Source organism: Labrus bergylta, chromosome 7 (genome assembly GCF_963930695.1).
Source record: "Labrus bergylta chromosome 7, fLabBer1.1, whole genome shotgun sequence".
NCBI classification, from domain to species: Eukaryota; Metazoa; Chordata; class Actinopteri; order Labriformes; family Labridae; genus Labrus; species Labrus bergylta.
Window position 1 is genome coordinate 24,362,260 of NC_089201.1, and position 20,201 is coordinate 24,382,460.

Sequence of the window (20,201 nt, forward strand, 5' to 3'; positions counted from 1 at the left end):
TTTTTTTGTACAAGATCAGAAGCTTTGTTCTTTATTTTGATATATTCACTATTTACATATTCATAGAACAAGATATTCAGGGGGGTCTTGAGAGATTGGTGAATATGATCTAAAATGCTGGCAACTTAAAATAAAACTCTGGCAGGCAAGTGTTGAGATTCACAACGCAGCTTTTTGGTAAATAATCTGCCATGCTATAAAGAATACACCCATGTCCTTTGGAGTTGTCTGTCTCATTGTAATGACAGTGTCAGGTGGTTTTATATTTCCAGAAGGATAAGACTCACCCTTAGCACACCTTTTTATGTCTTACACTGTGTGTAATAAACGTGATGAAATAAATCTAAATGCAACTCTGATGAAACTACTGAACAAGTAAGTAAATAGGCCATAAAATAAAGTTAACAAGAAACCCACCAGCACTGGACAAATATCAATGATCTAAACACAAGGCCTTAAGATTATTGGTTTTAATATTTGCTTGCCAAAAGGCCTATTTCAGACGCTAAACTCCTTAAACCTTTAAACCAAGTGAATGTGACACATTGTCATCTTTTCATTGCTTCTGGATTTTACAACAAAAAAAATACAAATTTAAAAAATGTAAAATTGTATATTTTACCCATCATTGTTAAAATAAATACACAAAATAAAGAGTGCTGGTCCTGCACCTGAAATGCTTCAGGTATATTCCTTTCTACACGCTCGAAAGGGTCTGTGACCCCGTCCACCTCAACAGAGATCTGGTGGGTTCAACAAACCAGGTAAGTAAAAACTAAGAAGACTGTTAAATATACTAATTGATAATAACAGGGCTGACCTGGGGTACATTTTTAGCTAATAAGACGAGTGCTGTGTTTGGTGTTTCATTAAAAAGGAAAGTATACTCTATATTCTTCCTCAAAGGGTCCCTAGTTCAGAGGGAACGTTCCTACGATCGAAAAGGGGCTTTTGAGGTCTCTGATGAGTAAGCGGTGAAATTAAAAGAGTCCCCCTCAATTTTCATCCTGGATGTAAGCAGTCCTATGTCATGAACTTCCCACCCTGAGCGTGACGACAGAGGAAAATTGCCAAATTGAATATGGGGGTCAAATTTATGATCAGTTATCAGTTTGAATTGCCCCCTGGGGACAAATAAAGTTTTTTTGAATTGAATTGAATTGAATTGAATTGAGTTAACACCTTCTGCTCTAGTTTTCTTTTAAGTTTAATTATTATTTTTATCTAATTCATTTTGTGTCTTTTTGTTTACGTTTGAGTTTTCTTTATTTTTTTTATATTTATCTTATTCATTTTGTATGTATGTTATAATTCTGTTATGTCATGAATATAAACATTTCACAGAAACAAAATACACACATGCATCTTCGTTTATTGGATTTTTCACAGAGAGTGAGGATGAGTGTGTGTGTGTGTGTGTGTGTGTGAGAGAGAGAGAGAGAGAGAGAGAGAGAGGGTTTGCTCATTACAGCATATATAGGCTACACACACTCATGCACACACATCCCTGCCTCATCTTCCTGGTAGTATAGTCTGCAGCCTCAGCATGTCGTCGCTCTCAGTGGGAGGTTTTCGGTAAGTTTTAAGTTCTCTCTCACTCTGTCTGCCACATTTCTCTTGTTGACCACATTGTAATGTTTATCCAGCCTTCAAAGCCTTTTATTCAGAAGGAGGCTCATTGCGTTTTCTTTAGATAAAGCTCCAAACACGTGGTGTTTGAGAATATGACTACACTGAATTACAGGATACATGGAGACAAATCTAGAATGCTCCTTTGACAGGCCAGTGAAAGGTAAGAAACCTTCCCTTTTCCATCATTTCTTTGGAATATAATAAACTACAGTGTGTTTAAGGGTTACACTCAGCTTTGTATTGCTCACCTGGGATCTCTTTGCCAAGGACACACATTTCACTGGGGATGTACCTGCTGCTGCTGACACAGTCATTATAGCTACCTGTGTGAACTGTAAAGAAACAAAACACCAATTTGCTCTGTGGGTTGCCTCAGATGTCACACTATAATTACTACAACAATGCACTGAAATGGTGTCAGGATGGAAAAAAGACTTCAGAAAATATTCAACATAACCTAGAAGTATGATCATATTTAATGTTAAGAATTTAGATGTTGATACCTCTTAGCACAAGAACAAAAATAGAAGTCCTAGGCACCTACTGTAATGTCTTAAACTCAATGATCAAGATCTGAGGTCTTTCAAAAGCTTAGCTACATTTCCATATGTAGACAATTTAAAAGAAAACAGAGCTTGTATAGTTTATAAGCATGTGATGTCCAACGTCTCAAGGTAACAGAATGTTGACTACCTTAGTTCAATGAGCAAATCTGACCTGCTGATGTAAAGTTTAAAGTAGCATGAAATCAAAAATGTATAACTCAATAAGTACAGTCGTACATCTCAACTAGTTACATTCCCCCTCTGATTTCTTCACTTGACTTTCAGGAGATCTTTTTGGAGGTCCTGGAGGAGATGGCATTCTGGAGAAGAAAAACTCACATTGGTAAGTCTTTTCTGGATTTACTCAAGTCTTGAGTGTAACTGGTAGGCCCAACAGATTCAAGGTGTATAATTTGAAGAATGATAAAAAAAAAAAAGAAAAAAAGCTGACATTCCAGTTTCTTTAATTTGTCTGTCTCAAAAGAATGCCATGTTTGAGTTTTTTTTCCCAGGCACTTTTACAGCTCATGCTGTCCTGGTTCAGAAGGATACATGAAAAAGCATCCTCTCTCGCTCTCTCTCTGCTTAGACTTGCAGAGATAACTTTGTGCTGTCATGCATCCTGTAATGAAATGTTTAAGCAGACCTTCGCGGATCAAAAGCTCTTCTTAATAATTCATCATGAAAGTAACTGATAGCAGGACGAGGGCAGTCTGTTGTGTGAGAAGGTCTCTCCTGTTGCAACGCTGAGCGTGTGTGCTCTGAATAATACAACAATGAATTAACCTTGTCAGAAACAACACATCTGACAGCCAGCGCTGTGATGAATGGTTTTTATCTTGCTGCTTCTGACTTATATGCATTGTGTTTTTTGTCCGTTAATTTATTTCCAGTTGACTATTTATAAAGCATGACTCAGCATCAATAAGGAACCTTAAGGCATCACCTTGACAAATGAGCCTCAAGGTGAAGGCTGACGTTGGAACTGAAGCTAAAGTTTTCAGTTTTTGTTTACAAAAGGCCACAACCAGTGATGTTAAAATGTTTTTTTGCTCTTGTTTAGTGAATAAACCAAAAGGTTTTAGGTGTAAGGCGGAATGATATCCTTTGAACAAAGCTTCAGCATTCATAATTGTGCTGTAACATTTGATTCTGAGTCATAAAAGTAAAGACTGTGCAGGTTTCCACTGGATGAAACCTTAGCTTAACGCTCCAATTACTCCCTCTTCTGTGTTCCACACCAAAAAGTGGAAACGCGCGGTTTACACATGAACCGACTGTGGTCAAACTGTTTGCATAGACAAATAAGTAAATAAATGTATTGGCACAAAATAATCGCTCATTTCCAAAGTTGGTTTTCTGTGATGAGAGAGAGCAAGATAGGTAAAAAAAAAAAAACCGAGTGGCTCCACTTCTCGCTTGTCAGACAGCAGCCCAATAACCTCTAAACTCAGTCTTTTCCACTTTCAAGCAGCTTAAAGGTGCAGTTACTAAATGAAGCGATGATTTTAATAACAGTAAATAAATTAAAGGTAGAGTCAGGAGCAATGTTTGTTGCAGCTTGTAAACACAACATTTAAATCTGGCCCCTGCTCTTGGGTTAATTGCCACCACAAGCGCACATCAGTTGCAAGAACACACTCCCCCGGCCCAACAACAACCTGCAGCATCACGTTTCTATGCACAACCTGAAACGTGATGTTATTTGCAGATCGATAGATAGGAACTTTATTCATCCCTTGGGAAGATTCCCTCAGGAAATTCAGACTCCAGCAGCAGGTAACACCAAAGGATAGAACAGCACACAGATACAAAGAATAAAATAAAAACACATGGTATACAAAGTCAGTCATATCCATTGGCTATATTAAAAACAACTTACTCCTGCACGAAGGCAGCAGAAATAGCAAAAAAAGAAGAAGAAAAGAAGGTTTAGACAACTCGGTGCTACGGAGCAACCGGAGGTGCTGCCGTCACTCACAGCAGGACTTAGTGTCTACATGTGCTGCTTGTACCGACACTGCAAGCCACTTGAGAATATTACATTTGCGATAACGTAAAAGCTGATCATTTAGCATGCTGGCACTAGCTAACCGCCTTTGTTTTGCACTTACCTGTCCAACAGAAACAGGTCAACCCTGCGTTGCTGTTCAAAGCAGGTGAAAGCTAACCCATGGTTCACCCTCATTTTTGGAACAAGCTTTATCTGCTTGCTTGTTTCGTGTTCGATTATGTTATTATCGCCGCCGTATTCGCCAGTTTGAATGGCGTCCAGTCGCTGCATTGTATCCACTCACCTGCGCTGCTGTCATTGGCTTTGGGAAACACACCCACTCACTCCCCACTCTGAAACGTCCCGAGTCGACTAAAACATCAAACTACACGCAGAGGACAGCGGGTTTCTGCAGACACAGTCATCACCACACGTATTAAGAAGCCCACAAGTGACGATTGAGCAGAATTACTTTTTAATAAGTCTTTATTCAATTTTTCTGGAAAATGCTTCTGACTCTACCTTTAAGTTTGTTTATTTATTTGTGATTTTTTTAACAGCTCTGTTCAATTGATCATGTTTCCCTGTCTGTAGAAAAGGAACGCCATGTTAAAGCCAATGCCAGGGATTACAATGATAAGTTCCATTATGCTGTAAGTAAACCTGAAGAAGTCCAATCATCTGCTTTACCCTCAAGTGTCTGCTTCTTTTATATCACCAGTTTTTTTTTTTCAAATGTTTTGTTCTTTCAGGACAATCGCATCAAAACCTCAAAGTACAACGTGTTCACCTTCCTGCCCGTTAACTTGTTTGAGCAGTTTCAGAGGGTGGCTAACGCTTACTTCTTGGTGCTGCTGATACTGCAGGTAAAGAAATGTTTGCTTTTACACCTTCCTACTATGAATGTAATGTTTTTTTTAATTGCTTTGTTTCTCGTGTAGTTAATTCCAGAAATTTCCTCTCTGTCCTGGTTCACAACAATCGTGCCTTTGGTGTTGGTGCTGGTCATCACAGCAGTTAAGGATGCCACAGATGATTATGTAAGTGCTCTTTTTAATGCTCCACTACATTTTCCTCGATTCATCATTAACCATTCAACATTAACCCCTTTTTAACATTTTAGTTTAGGTATAGGAGCGACCAACAAGTCAACAACCGCCAGTCTCAGATTCTCATCAAGGGCAGGTACTGCATCACTGTCCTCATCTTTCTATTTTTTATCACTTTGACAAATGATATGCTGAAGGACTATATGAGGTTTGATTGTGTTTTTTCATTTCCTAGATTGCAGAATGAGAAATGGATGAACGTCAGAGTGGGTGATATCATCAAACTGTCGAACAATCAGTTTGTTGCTGTGAGTAAAATGTTGTCATGTTTTCTGCACTCTGCATGATTTTGTGCTGCTGATTCATTTAAAATGAAGTGTATTTTTTATTTAATTTTACTGAAGGATTTTCTACTCTGTCTCTTCAGATACATTCGAGAGAAGTAGAGTGTAGTTTAAAGATCTGTTCTGTGAGATACAGAGGCTGTGTAGTGCTCCTGCAGTCTCTGTGATGCAGGGTTTGGTAATTCACCTTTTCTCCTCATTGAGTGTTTCATGCTGTTTTAACACACAGGCCGACATCCTCCTTCTCTGTAGCAGTGAGCCCTATGGACTGTGTTATATTGAGACTGCAGAGCTTGATGGGTATGTCTTGGAATAATGCTTGTTCTGTAATATAGAGGTGAACAAAAAAATCACAATCAGATATGTGAAACAAGTTTACTGTTTTTGTATTTGATGAAATGTGGAAGTCATTTTTTGATTTTCATGTCTTTCTAAAACAGAGAGACTAATCTGAAAGTTCGTCACGCTCTGACTGTCACCTCAGAAATGGGAGATATTTCCAAATTAATCGACTTTGATGGTGAGATGATTAAGCCTGAGAAATGTGTTTCAGACAAATAAAATCATAATCAAATTTAAAGAAGTTTTTTTTTCCTGAACCCTTACAATTATCCTAAAGCACATTGTAAACTTTACATCCAAAACAACCAACATGCCAACAGAACTTTGTAACACAACTATAACGTTCTCTTTAAGGATAACTCAGGGTATCTATATGCTGACTTGTCAATTTGTGATTCTCTTCAGAGTGATTGTTTGTATTTTGATGGATGATCTGGTGACTATTCATTTATTCCTTTATTGTTGACTCATAATGGTCGAACTTAATTTCCTTCTTTTTCTACAGGAGAAGTGATTTGTGAGCCACCGAACAACAAGCTGGACAAATTTACAGGAACTCTGCTCTGGAGCGACAATAAATACCCTCTTAATAATGAAAAAATGCTGCTGCGAGGCTGTGTGCTCAGAAACACTGAATGGTGCTTTGGATTGGTCATCTTTGCAGGTTGGAGTTTAATTGAAATGCTTGTTTTATCCATTACAATCCTTCTCTTTGACCGGCTAATAAAACACATTCCCCCTTTGGTTAATTTTCCCCCTCTGATAGGGTTGCAAACCAAACTGATGCAGAACTGTGGAAAGACCATATTTAAAAGAACAAGTATAGACAAGCTGATGAACACCTTAGTTTTATGGGTAAGAATGAGATGAAGGACGCATGGATACAAAATATTACTGATAACATGTTTTAGACACATCCTTGAAAAAGTGATCTATATTTCAGATCTTTGCCTTCCTTATTTGCATGGGAGTCATTTTGGCCATAGGAAACACCATGTGGGAGAGCTGGATCGGAAGAAACTTCCAGGTGTTTTTGCCATGGGATGAGATTCAAAGCAGTGCTGTCTTCTCCGGCTTCCTCGCCTTTTGGTCTTATGTCATCATACTCAACACGGTGGTGCCGATCTCACTGTATGTCAGGTAACGATCGAGACCTCAAACATAACAAGTCTATTCCCAAAGTTTTATTAAACTGCTAACCAGCTTGTGTTGTTGCCTTGCAAAAGTCTAAAAGTCTAAAAGTCTTAACAAAGGTTCAAGTATTTCTTTAAATTCTACATGTACATAATCTCCATTAAAAGTGATACTCTGAAAGTGTAAACCCTTCTCCAGTGTGGAGGTTCTGCGGCTCGGTCACAGTTACTTCATAAACTGGGACCAGAAGATGTATTGCGCACAGACAGACACGGCGGCAGAGGCTCGCACCACCACCCTGAACGAGGAGCTGGGTCAGGTGGAGTTTGTCTTCTCGGACAAGACGGGCACGCTCACCCAGAACATCATGGTGTTCAGGAAGTGCTCAATTAATGGACACACGTATGGTATAAGGATTTTTTTTGCCACACTTTAAAATTGTGAGACTAATATAATACTTTTTAAAGCACATATCCCCGACGTTTTGAATTGTCTTTACATTAAATAATTGCTAGAAAAATAGGTGAAAAATAAAAGATATTGAATTCCAAATACAGTTAGGGTTTGGGGTTTCAATTGATACCACCTACATGCCACTGACAGGACACTGATGTCCAAACTATTCCTTTTAACAAAACCAAAAAATTCTGGAGCCAGATTGCTTCAACTTCACAGTAGGAGTAACACAAAGAACATTGAATGTGTGAACTTGAACACAGTGTTTAATAAAATGTAAGAGCGTTAAAGTGTATAGGATAGGATAGGATAGGTTCATACTTTAATGATTCACAGAGGGGAAATTTGGGCATTGCAGCGGCACAAAGACAGTAGAAAAGGTCATACAAAATAAAAAATGAGGGTAGAGTTCAAAGAAAACATGCCTAAATAAAATATAGATAAAGGTTGGATAGGTTAAGTATCAAAATACGTAGAAAAGTAGTGGAATTAAATGCTGTTTTATTATTTTACTAATGCAACAATTTAAACAATTTAAACCTGACATACAGTATTGGGTCACACGTTTGAACAAAGTCAGACTGAAGCCCGTCTTCTATCACTCAATCCAAAATTTGAATATGGAGCTCAATCTTAGATCAGAAGTACGTTGAAGGCTTATGAATGTTTGTCTGGTTGTTTGAATGTTGTGTCAAGTGTGTGTATCTTTGTATCTTGTCTTTAGTTTTTAATGTTGTAAATCAAGCTGCTGGGATACAAGTCAAATTTCAAAGTTATAGCTGAATGAACCTTGTCTTCATGACGATGATTATATGTAATGTCAGTAATACTTTAAAGAGACTGACAAATGATCGTATCATGTCTTACTCTAGCTAAAGCTGTGTAAGCTTGAACATGTCAACACCCGTATTGATCCCCAGTATATAACTAATATCCTTTCATAAAGAAAGAACCATATTTCTGTGATTTGCAACCAGTGCCTTTTTCTCCCCAGGTGACCTCTATAATGAATTTGACCAGAAGGTGGAAATCACAGAAGTAAGTCGTCTAAAATAAGACTAGACTCTTAAATCTAATGCTGATATTAATAATGTTGTTTGCCCTCAGAAAAGCGCCTGTGTGGATTTTTCCTTCAACCCTCTCAGTGATAGAAGATTTAGATTTTACGATGGCAGCCTGCTAGAAGCGGTTAAACTGGAGGACGCAGCAGTGCACGAGTTCTTCAGACTGCTGGCTCTGTGTCACACCGTCATGTCTGAGGAGAAGAGTGAAGGTAAACTGAGCACAAGATCCATCCGTGATCAATGAAATTACTTGAGATATGAAAGGGGTTCTGAATGATATCCCATGTGTTCACATGAAGGGGATCTGGTGTACCAGGCCCAGTCTCCTGACGAAGGAGCCCTGGTCACTGCAGCTCGAAACTTTGGCTTTGTCTTCAGAGCCCGGACCCCTGAGAGCATCACATTGTGTGAGATGGGACGAGCCGTCACCTACAGGCTGCTGGCCATACTGGACTTCAACAACGTGCGCAAGAGAATGAGTGTCATTGGTTAGGTCTTCACTTTTAACAGCAAAGCTAATGAATAGCCAATATGGTATCATAAATGTGTGAAATCTGAATTCTCTAGAAAATAGCATGAAGTTGATCGTTTCTTTGGTCCTGCTTACAGTAGATACTCCATGGAATCGTTTGTATTATATTAATATATGATGAAAAGAAAGTTCTTCTTGCTGTGTTTTCTAGTCAGAAATCCAGAGGGTCAGATCAAACTGTACTGTAAAGGAGCTGACTCTATCATCTTTGAGCGCCTGGATCCATCCAGTGAGGACCTCATGCACACAACCTTGGAGCATCTTAATGTGAGTTTTATTCTGTTGGTTTATTGTCATTGTCAACGTTTTGTACAAAAACTGCTTCTAAATACAAACCATAAAACAGGCTGAAAGTGATCAAAAACATCAACATGAGTCCATCATGCTGAAGACTCCTGCAGCAGTCAGAGAGAGAGAGAGAGAGAGAGAGAGAGAGAGAGAGAGAGAGAGATGATATAGTTTGATGTTTTGCTGCAAATCTCAGAAATAGCTGGATTTAGCTTTTATATATTGGTGTGTTAACAAAGAATACACCATTTAATGATCAGACTTGCATTCATGCTGCAGAATAGGACCGATCTTAGTCTTCAGGACAATCAGTGAAGATTTGTGACAACATGTGCAGTATCCTGTTCTATATCCCACTACAACTGTTTTTGATGTCAGATTTCTCAATCATTTTCTCTGCAGGAATTTGCAGGAGAAGGGCTCCGAACTTTAGCTCTGACCTACAAAGATCTCGATGAAGATCATTTTGACGTTTGGATGAAGAAGCTCCTGTTTGCCAGCACTCTGATTGAGAACCGCGATGACCAGCTGGCTGAGCTCTACGAGGAGATCGAGCAGGGCATGAAGGTAGAATTTTACATTTTGAAAACCTTTAAAACAAGCAGCTTCTGAAGACTGAACGCTGTCCTGGTTGAAGCTTCTAGGAGCCACAGCCATCGAGGACAAACTTCAGGAAGGCGTCCCTGAAACTATCGCCTGTCTTAATCTGGCTGACATCAAGATCTGGGTCCTCACAGGAGACAAACTAGGTAGAAGACAACGGAAAAAAAAAAATATAACCACTAATCCATTTGTTGAACGAGATGTAAACTGTAAAACATTACAGAGACTGCAGTGAACATCGGCTACTCCTGCAACATGCTTCGAGACGACATGAATGAAGTGTTCATTATTTCTGGAAACACTCTGCTGGAGGTGCAGCAGCAGCTCAGGTGATGCGCTGCTCATTTCCCTTTTACAGTGGGTTTATACTCTTACAACAACGGACAAACTTGAAACTCATTGCAAACGTAATATTTTATCCTGAAAGACTTTGTTTTCTGGTTTTTCTTTAGGAACGCTAATGAGCAGATTCTCGGCCTCAGTGGAGTTTGTGGTGCAGAGGACGGTGATAAGACGGAGATGTCTGCAGATGACTCTGTGTTCGAAGAATGCATTATTGCAGAGTATGCCTTAGTCATCAATGGTGACAGTTTGGTAAGACAAAACATTTTCCTGTTTGAGTGCCTGAAAGATTTAATTAGTTAAGTAGTTGCTGTGTTGATTTCCACTGAGGATTGAATCCCTGTACCTACTGCTGACTGTGCGTGCTCTGTAATGAGTAGAGAGCTCGTGTGGGTCCTATGCTCTGTTACACGCTTTTCATTAACATCCATTTCCTCGCAGATGAATTGCCCCCTCGCTGGGAGCATGAAGAACAGTAGCTCTGTGGAGATGCTATTGAGCTGTTGTCTCTGCAGGAGGTTGACATTATGAAAGAGGTTTTAAAAAAAAAGTGTAATGTTTGTGTTCTCCCTGCAGGCTTACGCTCTGGATCCGCAGCTGGAGCATGTTTTGTTGGACTTGGCTTGTTTGTGTAAAACGGTGATCTGCTGCAGGGTCACTCCCCTGCAAAAAGCGCAGGTGGTAGAGCTGGTGAAAACGCACAAGAGGGCGGTCACTGTAGCCATCGGAGATGGAGCTAATGATGTCAGCATGATAAAAAGTAAGTCTAAGGAACAATCACTCAAATACCAAATTTGCTTCACATAGAAACAGCAGGTTTAGCAGCATGAAGTGTAAAGTTCAAGTAACAAGGCTTTGCATAAATGTTCGGTCAAAAACAAAGCCTGTGCACATTTATAACACTTCTGAAGGTATTTGAATACATCCATGGTTCAAAATCAAATACTGGTCCAGAATTGGGCTTTGACAATGAAGATAATAACTCCCATGATCCCATTCTGTTGATATCATCAAACTACATATTTTGTCTTTGTCTATTTAAAGAGACACCTAGTGGCAAAAATCACATTGTGCCTTTAACTAAAACTCAATGTATTAAAAGTTCAATACACCAATATAAAAGTGACATTAGGATAACATGGTGTGTTTAATACTGTGAGCATTGTCTCTACAAAATATGAACACACTGGACAAGGTTTTTAAATGAGGCAACAAGATAACTGGGAAGCAAATGTGCAGCATTTCTTAACTGACAGACCAGTACACACTGAATTTATCCAATAAGATTTCAGCAGACCCTCTGCACCCTCTTTGGTTGGAGTTTGAACTCTTGACTTCTGGGTGCTGGTACAGAATGACCAGGATGAGGACTAAAAGAGGCTTTACATCTTTCCACGCAGCATTCAGCTGCTCAGTAAGCTCTGATCATATATGAACGTGGCACTCTGCACCACTGTAAACCCTCATTTAATCATGTGATGCTTTAATGATGTGTTTTAATTTATCTTTTAATGTTTTAGTTTTTTATGTGCTGTCCTGTATATGCTTGTTTGTGTATTGTGTTTGTATGCTCTCTGTGCAAGGCAAATTCCCCCTAAGAGCAAAAAGGGTTTTCATTCAAATATTCAAATGATGTGTAAATATTAGTTCATATTGGAGTTATAAAAGGCAGTAACACATGGTGTGTTCCTCCTCAGCTGCTCACATCGGTGTTGGAATCAGCGGTCAGGAGGGGATGCAGGCTGTTCTAGCATCAGATTTCTCCTTCGCTCAGTTTCGGTACCTGCAGCGCCTCCTGCTGGTGCACGGCCGCTGGTCATACCTTCGCATGTGTAACTTCCTGCGCTATTTTTTCTATAAGAACTTTGCCTTCACGTTGGTACACTTCTGGTACGGTTTCTTCTGTGGTTTCTCAGCTCAGGTAAGTAAACTGATCATTTTGGTATTTTAATAAACTGGCCTATCTAACCTCAAACCATCCTTTGAATAGTCTGGATTTGGAAACACAAACTAATGCACACAACTGTCCTCTGTCCACAGACTGTTTATGACCAGTGGTTCATTACGCTCTTCAATATAGTCTACACATCTCTACCAGTCCTTGCGATGGGACTTTTTGATCAGGTACCACTCTTAAATATGCAACATTAATATAGCAGTGAATAGAAACTTTAAGGACTGTCGATGTAGGATTCAATGCTGTGATTTTTTTCACCAACAATGGATTCCTCCTTATCTGAGGTTTTCAGGTTAAAGCTCCTGTGAACTACATAAGCAAAAAAGACCATCAGGAACGAGACTGAATATTTTTATACAGTTGCAGGAAAAAGTATGTGAACCCTTTGGAATTTCTTAGTTTTCTGATTAAATTGGTCATAAAATGTGTTCTGATCGTCATCTAAGTCTCAACAATAGACAAATACAGTCTGCTTAAACTAATACCACACAAACAATTATATGTTTTCATGTTTTTATTGAACACAACATGTAAACATTCACAGTGCAGGGTGGAAAAAGTATGCGTGCTCAGTTTACAAACAGGCGGACGAGAGAGAGAGAGAGAGAAAGAGAGAGAGAAAGAAAAAGAGACGCGCAGTCGAGTCCGCAGCCGCACATCAGAGAATAACACAGAGCATGACAGCTACTTTACTGACGTTACAGCTTATTTTAAGCAATTTTAATCAGACACAGCAATAAATAAATAAATAAATAAAATAGATGCGCGGCCGAGTCCGAAGTGTACCCAAAGCCAAGGAAGTGTACCGTGCCTGAGCACGATACGGAGCGGTCACACTGGTCAAACGAACTGGACTTTAGCGTTGAAGCGTGCTTGGGCACGGTACGGATGGCCAGTGTGACCGTGCCCTAAGAGCCCTCTGTGATAACAGGATGAACGTTTTAGACACTAGAGGAAACTCTTTTGTGTTCACATGAAATCTGGGTTATTATCCCTAAGCTTGTTTTCTTGAGATAAATCAACTTTATTATTATTGTGAGAAACTAGCATTTAAAACATTATGCAAGCAGGGTCCTTCTTGACCTCCGTACTAACCTCATCAGTACTCATTTCATATTTCGTTGTAACTTGTTCATCTATCACTTTGAAATCATCACCTGCCACACAACTGCGATCAAATCATCCCTCCATACTTCACCCTCTCTGCTTCATGAATAGCTACCACACCACATAGCGCTCATGATATCTGTGTTTCAACAGGACGTCAATGACCAGAACAGCCTTCGTTACCCGAGCCTGTACAAACCCGGCCAGCAAAATCTTCTGTTCAACAAATCACAGTTTTTCCTGTGCACACTTCAGGGTTTAGGCACATCCTTCCTGCTTTTCTTTATTCCCTATGGAGCATTATCTGTCATGGTCAAAGAAGATGGCTCCCATTTTTCTGACCAACAAACATTTGCTGTCACAGTAGCAACATCCTTGGTTATCGTGGTAAGCGTTCAGGTAAGAGATGTACAAAAACAGCCATGTTGATTGGAAAAGATGAATGCTACACCCATGCTAATGATGCCTGCATCTGTTCATAGATTGGACTTGATGCACATTACTGGACAGTTGTCAATCATCTCTTCATATGGGGCAGTCTGATAGTGTACTTTGCCATATTATTTGCAATGCAAAGTAACGGCATGTTTGGGATCTTTCCAAGTAATTTCCCATTTGTTGGTAAGTTTTTCCTCAGATGTGTACACATGAACAGCTGTGATGCGTGGAAATGAGTCTGAACACTTTCCTCTCAGGAACAGCTCGTAACTGTCTGGCAGAGCAGAGTGTGTGGTTGGTCATTCTGCTCACCTCTGTGGTGTGTGTGGTGCCCGGGTTAGTCGTCAGCTTCCTGAAAGTGGACCACTTCCCAACCCTGACAGATAAGGTACAATAAGTCGATGCATGGACACCAATTGAAATGTATAAACATGAACCATTTTACTCTTCCTGCTGTGTTTCAATAGTGGTAAGAAAACCAAGTGCAATCTTCACATATGGTACATCACATACAACTTTGAGATAGCTGTATTTATATGCTATATTTTTTTTAACTTTTATTCCATTTCATTTCAACAGGAATAGCACTTTTCTCCTCAAATCTAAAAAAATGTAGAAAGACATGGCAAAGCTTCAACCAGCAGTTCCACATTTTTTAAGACCGTTTTGTCTTTACAATAAAAATTAAGATGATTTTTACCTCAAACCCTCTCATATGGTTTCATTGAAATAACTTTATAGGACCTATAAGCTGTCAAATTTTTTAAAATATAAAGTGAAGTAGGTCTTTGTAGCAGAGCTTTCATTTTATTTGAAATGTTGAAACACTAAACATCTCATGACCCCCTCACATTTATGTTCTTCCCTTGAAGGGGGCCTGACCTTTAGGTTGGGAACCATTGAACTAACTGGATTCTTGTCACACCGTGACCAGCTCCTAAATGAAAATACTACTTTAATATGTCTGTAGTAGCCATTAAATAAAGTCCCATTGTATAATATATCAGGGGCAGAGAGAAAAAGTACTTTTACTCTACACACAATTTGCTCATATGTTTACTCTTAAGTTAAGTAAGATTCTAAACATAAAACATGTACTTCAAACGGAGTATGCTTACATTGTGGTGTTTGGATCCACTTCCTCTGCTGTGTTTCTGCAGGTACGACGTCTTCAACAGTATAGAAAGAAGGAAGGACCTCAGAAGAAGAACCTGAAGCGAGTAAGCAGGACAAGCTCCCGTCGCTCTGCATATGCTTTCTCCCACCAGCAGGGCTACGGAGAGCTGATCACCTCAGGCAAAAACATGAAAGTGGGATCTGTGTTTTCTGCTCGTTCCCCTGGAAGAACACCAAACCGCTTTGTCTGGATGGAAAACCTGTTGAAGAAGAAGAATGAAGTTTCCTGCATTTCTGATGAAAACATAGAAACACAGTCTGCACAGGTTGAACAGCACTTAGGATAATTTTTTTTTAATTATTTTTTATTACAAAGTTTGAGTAAAGAGTAAATCCTACAACACAGGGAAACTTCATTTTTTTATACGTATGAATCTTGTGGACTCTGTTGAATGTTTAAAGCCAGTCAAAACATATCAAGAGTAATCTTTTCCATAAACAAATCAGCCAATTGAAAAAAATTATTTAAGAAAATGTTTGAATTTTTATTGTGTAGGACGTTTTTTGAATGTAGAAACTCAGCTCGACAAGAACAGGTGGATTTAAGGACAATATATTATATATGACTTACCAAAGTTCAAGAAAGATTTATCTCCCGATTCAATTGATCCAATTTGAACTTTATAACTATTTTAAGGGCATTTCCTTTTCTAAATTAAGAAACTTTGGACATTTCAGTGCCTAAAGGGAACCTGAAACGTAGGCACTGTAATGTCACAAACAAACTGCTGTATATGTATTAAAAAGATCAAAAAGAAAAAGGAGCAGTGTATAGATGCACAACTTAATGATCTATATATACATTTTACTGACTCAATATTTTACAAGTTTTCACTTGAACAAACCTTAAACCTCAAAGTTTAACTCACTCTTTGTAACGGTCATTCTTGGATCTGTTTTCTAAGTAGCACACCTTAAATGTTGCATATTATTTTTTATTTGAAGTTCCACTTTTTCCCCCACTTGTGTTTAAAAAAGCAACGTGTGAAGCGGACCTGCGTGGCTCTTCTCAGATATCCTGTAGGAAATGTTTTTGTTTATTACTCACATTGTGCAGTTTCTGAAAAACATGAACACTCATCAAACGCCAAACATTTCAGAAGAGGTAATTTATTGACCATGGAGTTCATCAGCAATGGTGATATGAAGGTCCCTGAAGAGATTGAAATGCAAAGTGCTGCTCTCTAATGACATGAACATTGATCCTTGCCCATAACTAACACAACAGTTTTTTTTAAATCTGTTACACTGTGAATAAGATATACCAAAATCAATTTGAACAAAAACCCAAAATTCTCAATTAAAAAAAACAAACAAACATAAGAACTGTTCCCTTTGTATAAAAGTGAATCACTGTTGATAATTTTTGGTCCCTTATGTAATCATTTTATGATTAAGAATAATCTTGAAAGAGGAAAATGTAAACACAGACACTTTACTTTTGGATTACTTTGTCATTACAAGTTCCTTCTGCCTGAAATGTGCAAATAGTCGTGTATTTAATGGAAGATACAAAAATGGTTTCACTCCTCGAGGTAAATTGCAGCACCTCCGCCCGGCTTTGTCACAAACAGACTCTGTTTCTCCACTGCTGCTCTGCGTGGATCAGGAAGGTAGTAGGCTTCCCTCACTGCTTGGAGGAAAGAGTCCACCTTCTCACAGGGAACCATGGAAACGGCACAGCCACCCCATCCTGCTCCTGTCAGCCGGGAGCCCACAGCCCCCGACTTCCTGTAATCAAAAGAAACGGAGAAAATAATCAGGCACGACCAAGAAGCAACCACCGGTGTTAAAACATGAAGCCAATGCTGAAGTGCAATAAAACTGCAGTTTCTCGAGTGTCCACTTGAAGGCTGGCTGCAAAAGCCAAGGAGGAGAGACCTTTTTGTACTCACAGACATATGTCCACCAGTTGATCCAGTTCAGTGCAGCTACACTCATACAGATCTCTGCAGCTTGCGTGGCTCTGGTTCATCAGTTCTCCCAGCAGACGTACAGATTCGGCAGGTTCAGAGTCGCACACGCTCTTAAACCGAAGCACCCGTGCAGCTTCACCGTACACATGCTTGGCTCTCTGGTGAAGCTTGAAATGTGTGACTGAGAGAAAAAAAGAAGAAATGACAAATGAGCTTTAAAAAAAATATGATTAGTAGTCTGAAATTTAAGATATCGAATCTACAATAATTAAAAAATTAGAACATACAAAATAAAATCCTCATATCACAATAGTTCATATTATTTTAACTTATTAACAACAAATCAGTTAACTAAACTGTCCTCGTTCATCCTTTCAATAGACATAATGATTTTTCCTCATCAGTGATAATTGGCTATGTTACGTTGCTCACCATGCTGAGTGTTAGCGCTCAGCAGCTCTTTGGAGAACTGCTCGGAGGTGACGCCCAGCACCCTGCAGATCTCCTCTCGGCTGTACGGCTCAGGATGTAACACCTCCTCCACCAGAGCCAGCATCTCTTCCAGGGAGGCCTTCAGCTCCATCTGGACCTGGGCCAGCTTCAGCAGCCGACTGGAGTCCAGACCCCGTGCCTGGGCCAGCATCTGAGTTCACATATACAAAGACATTTTATACTTTTTAACCCCAAACACATGCTATTTGATGTTCACAAGGACACATGAGGTTTTAAACACTCCTAACTTTAACTTTAGCCATACACAGATTGTCTGAAGATTAGAGTTTACCCTGAAGGAAAAGAAGTGTTTTAAATGTGTCCTGACAGCAAACAAATCCATAAATATTTAAGCGCAGAGACAAACTGAAAAGCTACAATATTAAAGTTTCCTCCTAAATAATATTTGTCCTGTTCCATATAACATTGTTTGTCTCTGCATGGAAACCGGCTGAGAACCACTGGACAGGCAGGATCAAGGTACCTTTGTGGCAATTCGGCACTCCACCACACGGATGTTGAAGTCAGAAGAAGCAGCTTTGTTCATCTCCAAGCAGCAGTTGGAGATCACAAACACGGCCCCGTCCGGGAGTTTCACATCAGTGGCTCGCAGAGGCTGAAACTCAATCAGCTTTGCCTGACAGACAATTTGAAAATACAAAACTCTTAAAAATGATTCACTGTCGACCACATGGAGCATTTTAACAACAACAAACTTGATGATAAAAAAGATTTAGCTCATTATTTAAATATCAGGGACTCATGACACTTAGGAAGTGCGTTTTTCTGTCTACATTCTTCAGACATTTACTTGGTAAATAAATAGTTTGTATAAAAAATTAGCCTAAGTAACAAAACCGGTTTTACTTTATTTGCTAAAAGAAATGCCACCTACTGTTCCTCTCTCTGCCAGGAATGAGATGGATTGATCCATGCCGCCTCCCTCTGTGCCAATGTAGCGCTCACTTTTGGCACACATCTCAGCCAACACCACCTGGGGGATTAAAGGGAAAGGGAATTAAAAAAAAAAAAAACACAACAAATACTCGTTCATATTCACAACGTGGAAAAAAGCTTATACTTGCTTGTAAAATAGTTTGTTCCATTGTAAAGTTGATTTTTTTTTTTGCATGAAAAAAGCATTTAACACATATTCAGTACAGATAATAACTTGTAAATTTTACCTTGGAGAGGGACTTCTGATTTGCCTCCATTGTTACGAGCCCTGCACAACAGACTAAGGCACTTGAACTCGACAGGCCTGAGCTGGGTGGAATGGTTCCATCGACGACGCATGACATCCCTGCTAACTGAGCGATCTCAAACTCCTCCTGTAAAAACACAGAAGAAAGGTTTACATTGTTTGGGGGTTGCATCACTTTGCCAAAGTACTGCATGCTTAATTTTACCCCCTTTTTGCCATTCATGAAATAGAAAAAAAATAAAAAGTCTTACCTGGATACCTTTTACCCCACAGAGAAAATAATAATACCACTTTGGATTTTCTCTGTCTATAGCAATATCATCTGAACAGGACACAGTGAAATCCCTGCAATGTGAAAAAACAACAACATGATGATACTGTGTGGGGTTTAAAGCCCTAATTGAATAACAAAAGAACTATTTTAATATCTTACTTGTATTGAGGATTCGTGTTGGCCAGTGTGATAGTCCCTGAATTGTTCACAGATACAGCTGCAAGGATATTCTGTTCGATAGCCATCGGAAGTACTGAATAGCCACAATAATCAATATGTTCTCCTGTTAAATAACACATTTTGGGGGGAAAAAAGAAAAAGATATATGACAAGTATAACACTAAAGATGAGACTTCATGAAGGGTGCAGACAGGAATCATGATCCTGAATATTATGCTTTAAGCAAATCAACTCAAAAATGTGATGAAATTATAAATACATCAATCTTTGCAACACCAAGGATCCAGAAATATTTTGTGCTTGGAGGAGCATGGTTTCTTGAGCAAATACAGCAACGTCAGCACAAATGCTTAAATTGACACACAATTAAAGCCAACTGGGACAAGAAGTTACCTATTAGATTTACCCGTCCCGGTGCACATGCATAGAAGAGAGGAGCTTCTCCATACTTTGTTTCAAATGCATTTTTCAAGTTTTGTAGCCTGTAAAAAAAAAAAAAAAGAGAGAATCAAGAAATAAAGTCTGCATACAATTCCTCCACATTTGTCATCGCTCTATCTCAGTGACAATTAGATTGTTTTACTGCAACTCACCTTTCACTGGCAGTTATTCCAACCCTCAATTTAGGTGGGTTTGTAGCCATTTCTTCTTTTTCCAAAACGGCTTTAAAAAAAACAAACAAAAAAAACAACTCAAATCAAGCTTTGAATGTTCCTTGTTGTCGTCCAGGAGAGCTCAATGCGTTTTCATGTCCTGTCAGCTGACTGTCACAAGAGGACTTCCGGATGCGAAAAAAGCGCCGAGCTGACGTCAGTTCTTCAACATGACTTCAGCTCAGTTGGACGTGTTGATTATGTGTTTTTGAGAATTGAGTCTAATCTTAGAAGCTGCAGCGACAACAACAACAAAAAAAAAATCTAGGAAGTATCCCGAGGGGCGTGGTTCAGTGGTAAAACGTAAGCGGAAGGAGTGCGACGTAATGACATCACAGCATTCTCTTTCAGTATTAAAATGATATCATAATTACATGATCAACAATTGCCGTAATCATTTTAATTATTACTTTCATGTCGGTATTTTAACATGGAGGAGGATTGTTTTCAAGACGAATTTGTTGAGCTTTGACAGCAAAC

The 20,201-nt window shown here is 39.1% G+C and overlaps 2 protein-coding genes across 2 annotated transcripts; one reads left to right on the forward strand and one right to left on the reverse strand.

The window, feature by feature from the left end:
• Window positions 1–2,437: 2,437 nt before the first annotated feature.
• Window positions 2,438–15,799, forward strand: atp8b4 (ATPase phospholipid transporting 8B4). Its single transcript, XM_065957103.1, has 27 exons — window positions 2,438–2,520; window positions 4,765–4,823; window positions 4,923–5,036; window positions 5,112–5,210; window positions 5,294–5,355; window positions 5,455–5,527; window positions 5,793–5,863; window positions 6,004–6,083; window positions 6,411–6,569; window positions 6,672–6,760; window positions 6,849–7,045; window positions 7,238–7,446; window positions 8,490–8,533; window positions 8,603–8,768; window positions 8,859–9,047; window positions 9,243–9,358; window positions 9,782–9,946; window positions 10,017–10,128; window positions 10,206–10,311; window positions 10,435–10,576; window positions 10,901–11,084; window positions 12,022–12,245; window positions 12,365–12,448; window positions 13,542–13,787; window positions 13,871–14,009; window positions 14,084–14,214; window positions 14,987–15,799. The coding sequence occupies exons 1-27, from the start codon at window positions 2,490–2,492 to the stop codon at window positions 15,287–15,289; spliced, it is 3,594 nt and encodes a 1,197-aa protein (XP_065813175.1). The 5' UTR covers window positions 2,438–2,489; the 3' UTR covers window positions 15,290–15,799.
• Window positions 15,800–16,092: 293 nt separating this feature from the next.
• Window positions 16,093–20,011, reverse strand: galk2 (galactokinase 2). The gene is made up of 10 exons (XM_020660035.3): window positions 19,662–20,011; window positions 19,462–19,550; window positions 19,048–19,171; window positions 18,866–18,959; window positions 18,595–18,741; window positions 18,306–18,404; window positions 17,895–18,047; window positions 17,351–17,561; window positions 16,898–17,099; window positions 16,093–16,733 (listed from the first exon to the last, which is right to left on the reverse strand). The coding sequence occupies exons 1-10, from the start codon at window positions 19,709–19,711 to the stop codon at window positions 16,526–16,528; spliced, it is 1,377 nt and encodes a 458-aa protein (XP_020515691.2). The 5' UTR covers window positions 19,712–20,011; the 3' UTR covers window positions 16,093–16,525.
• Between the last annotated feature and the right edge of the window lie 190 nt (window positions 20,012–20,201).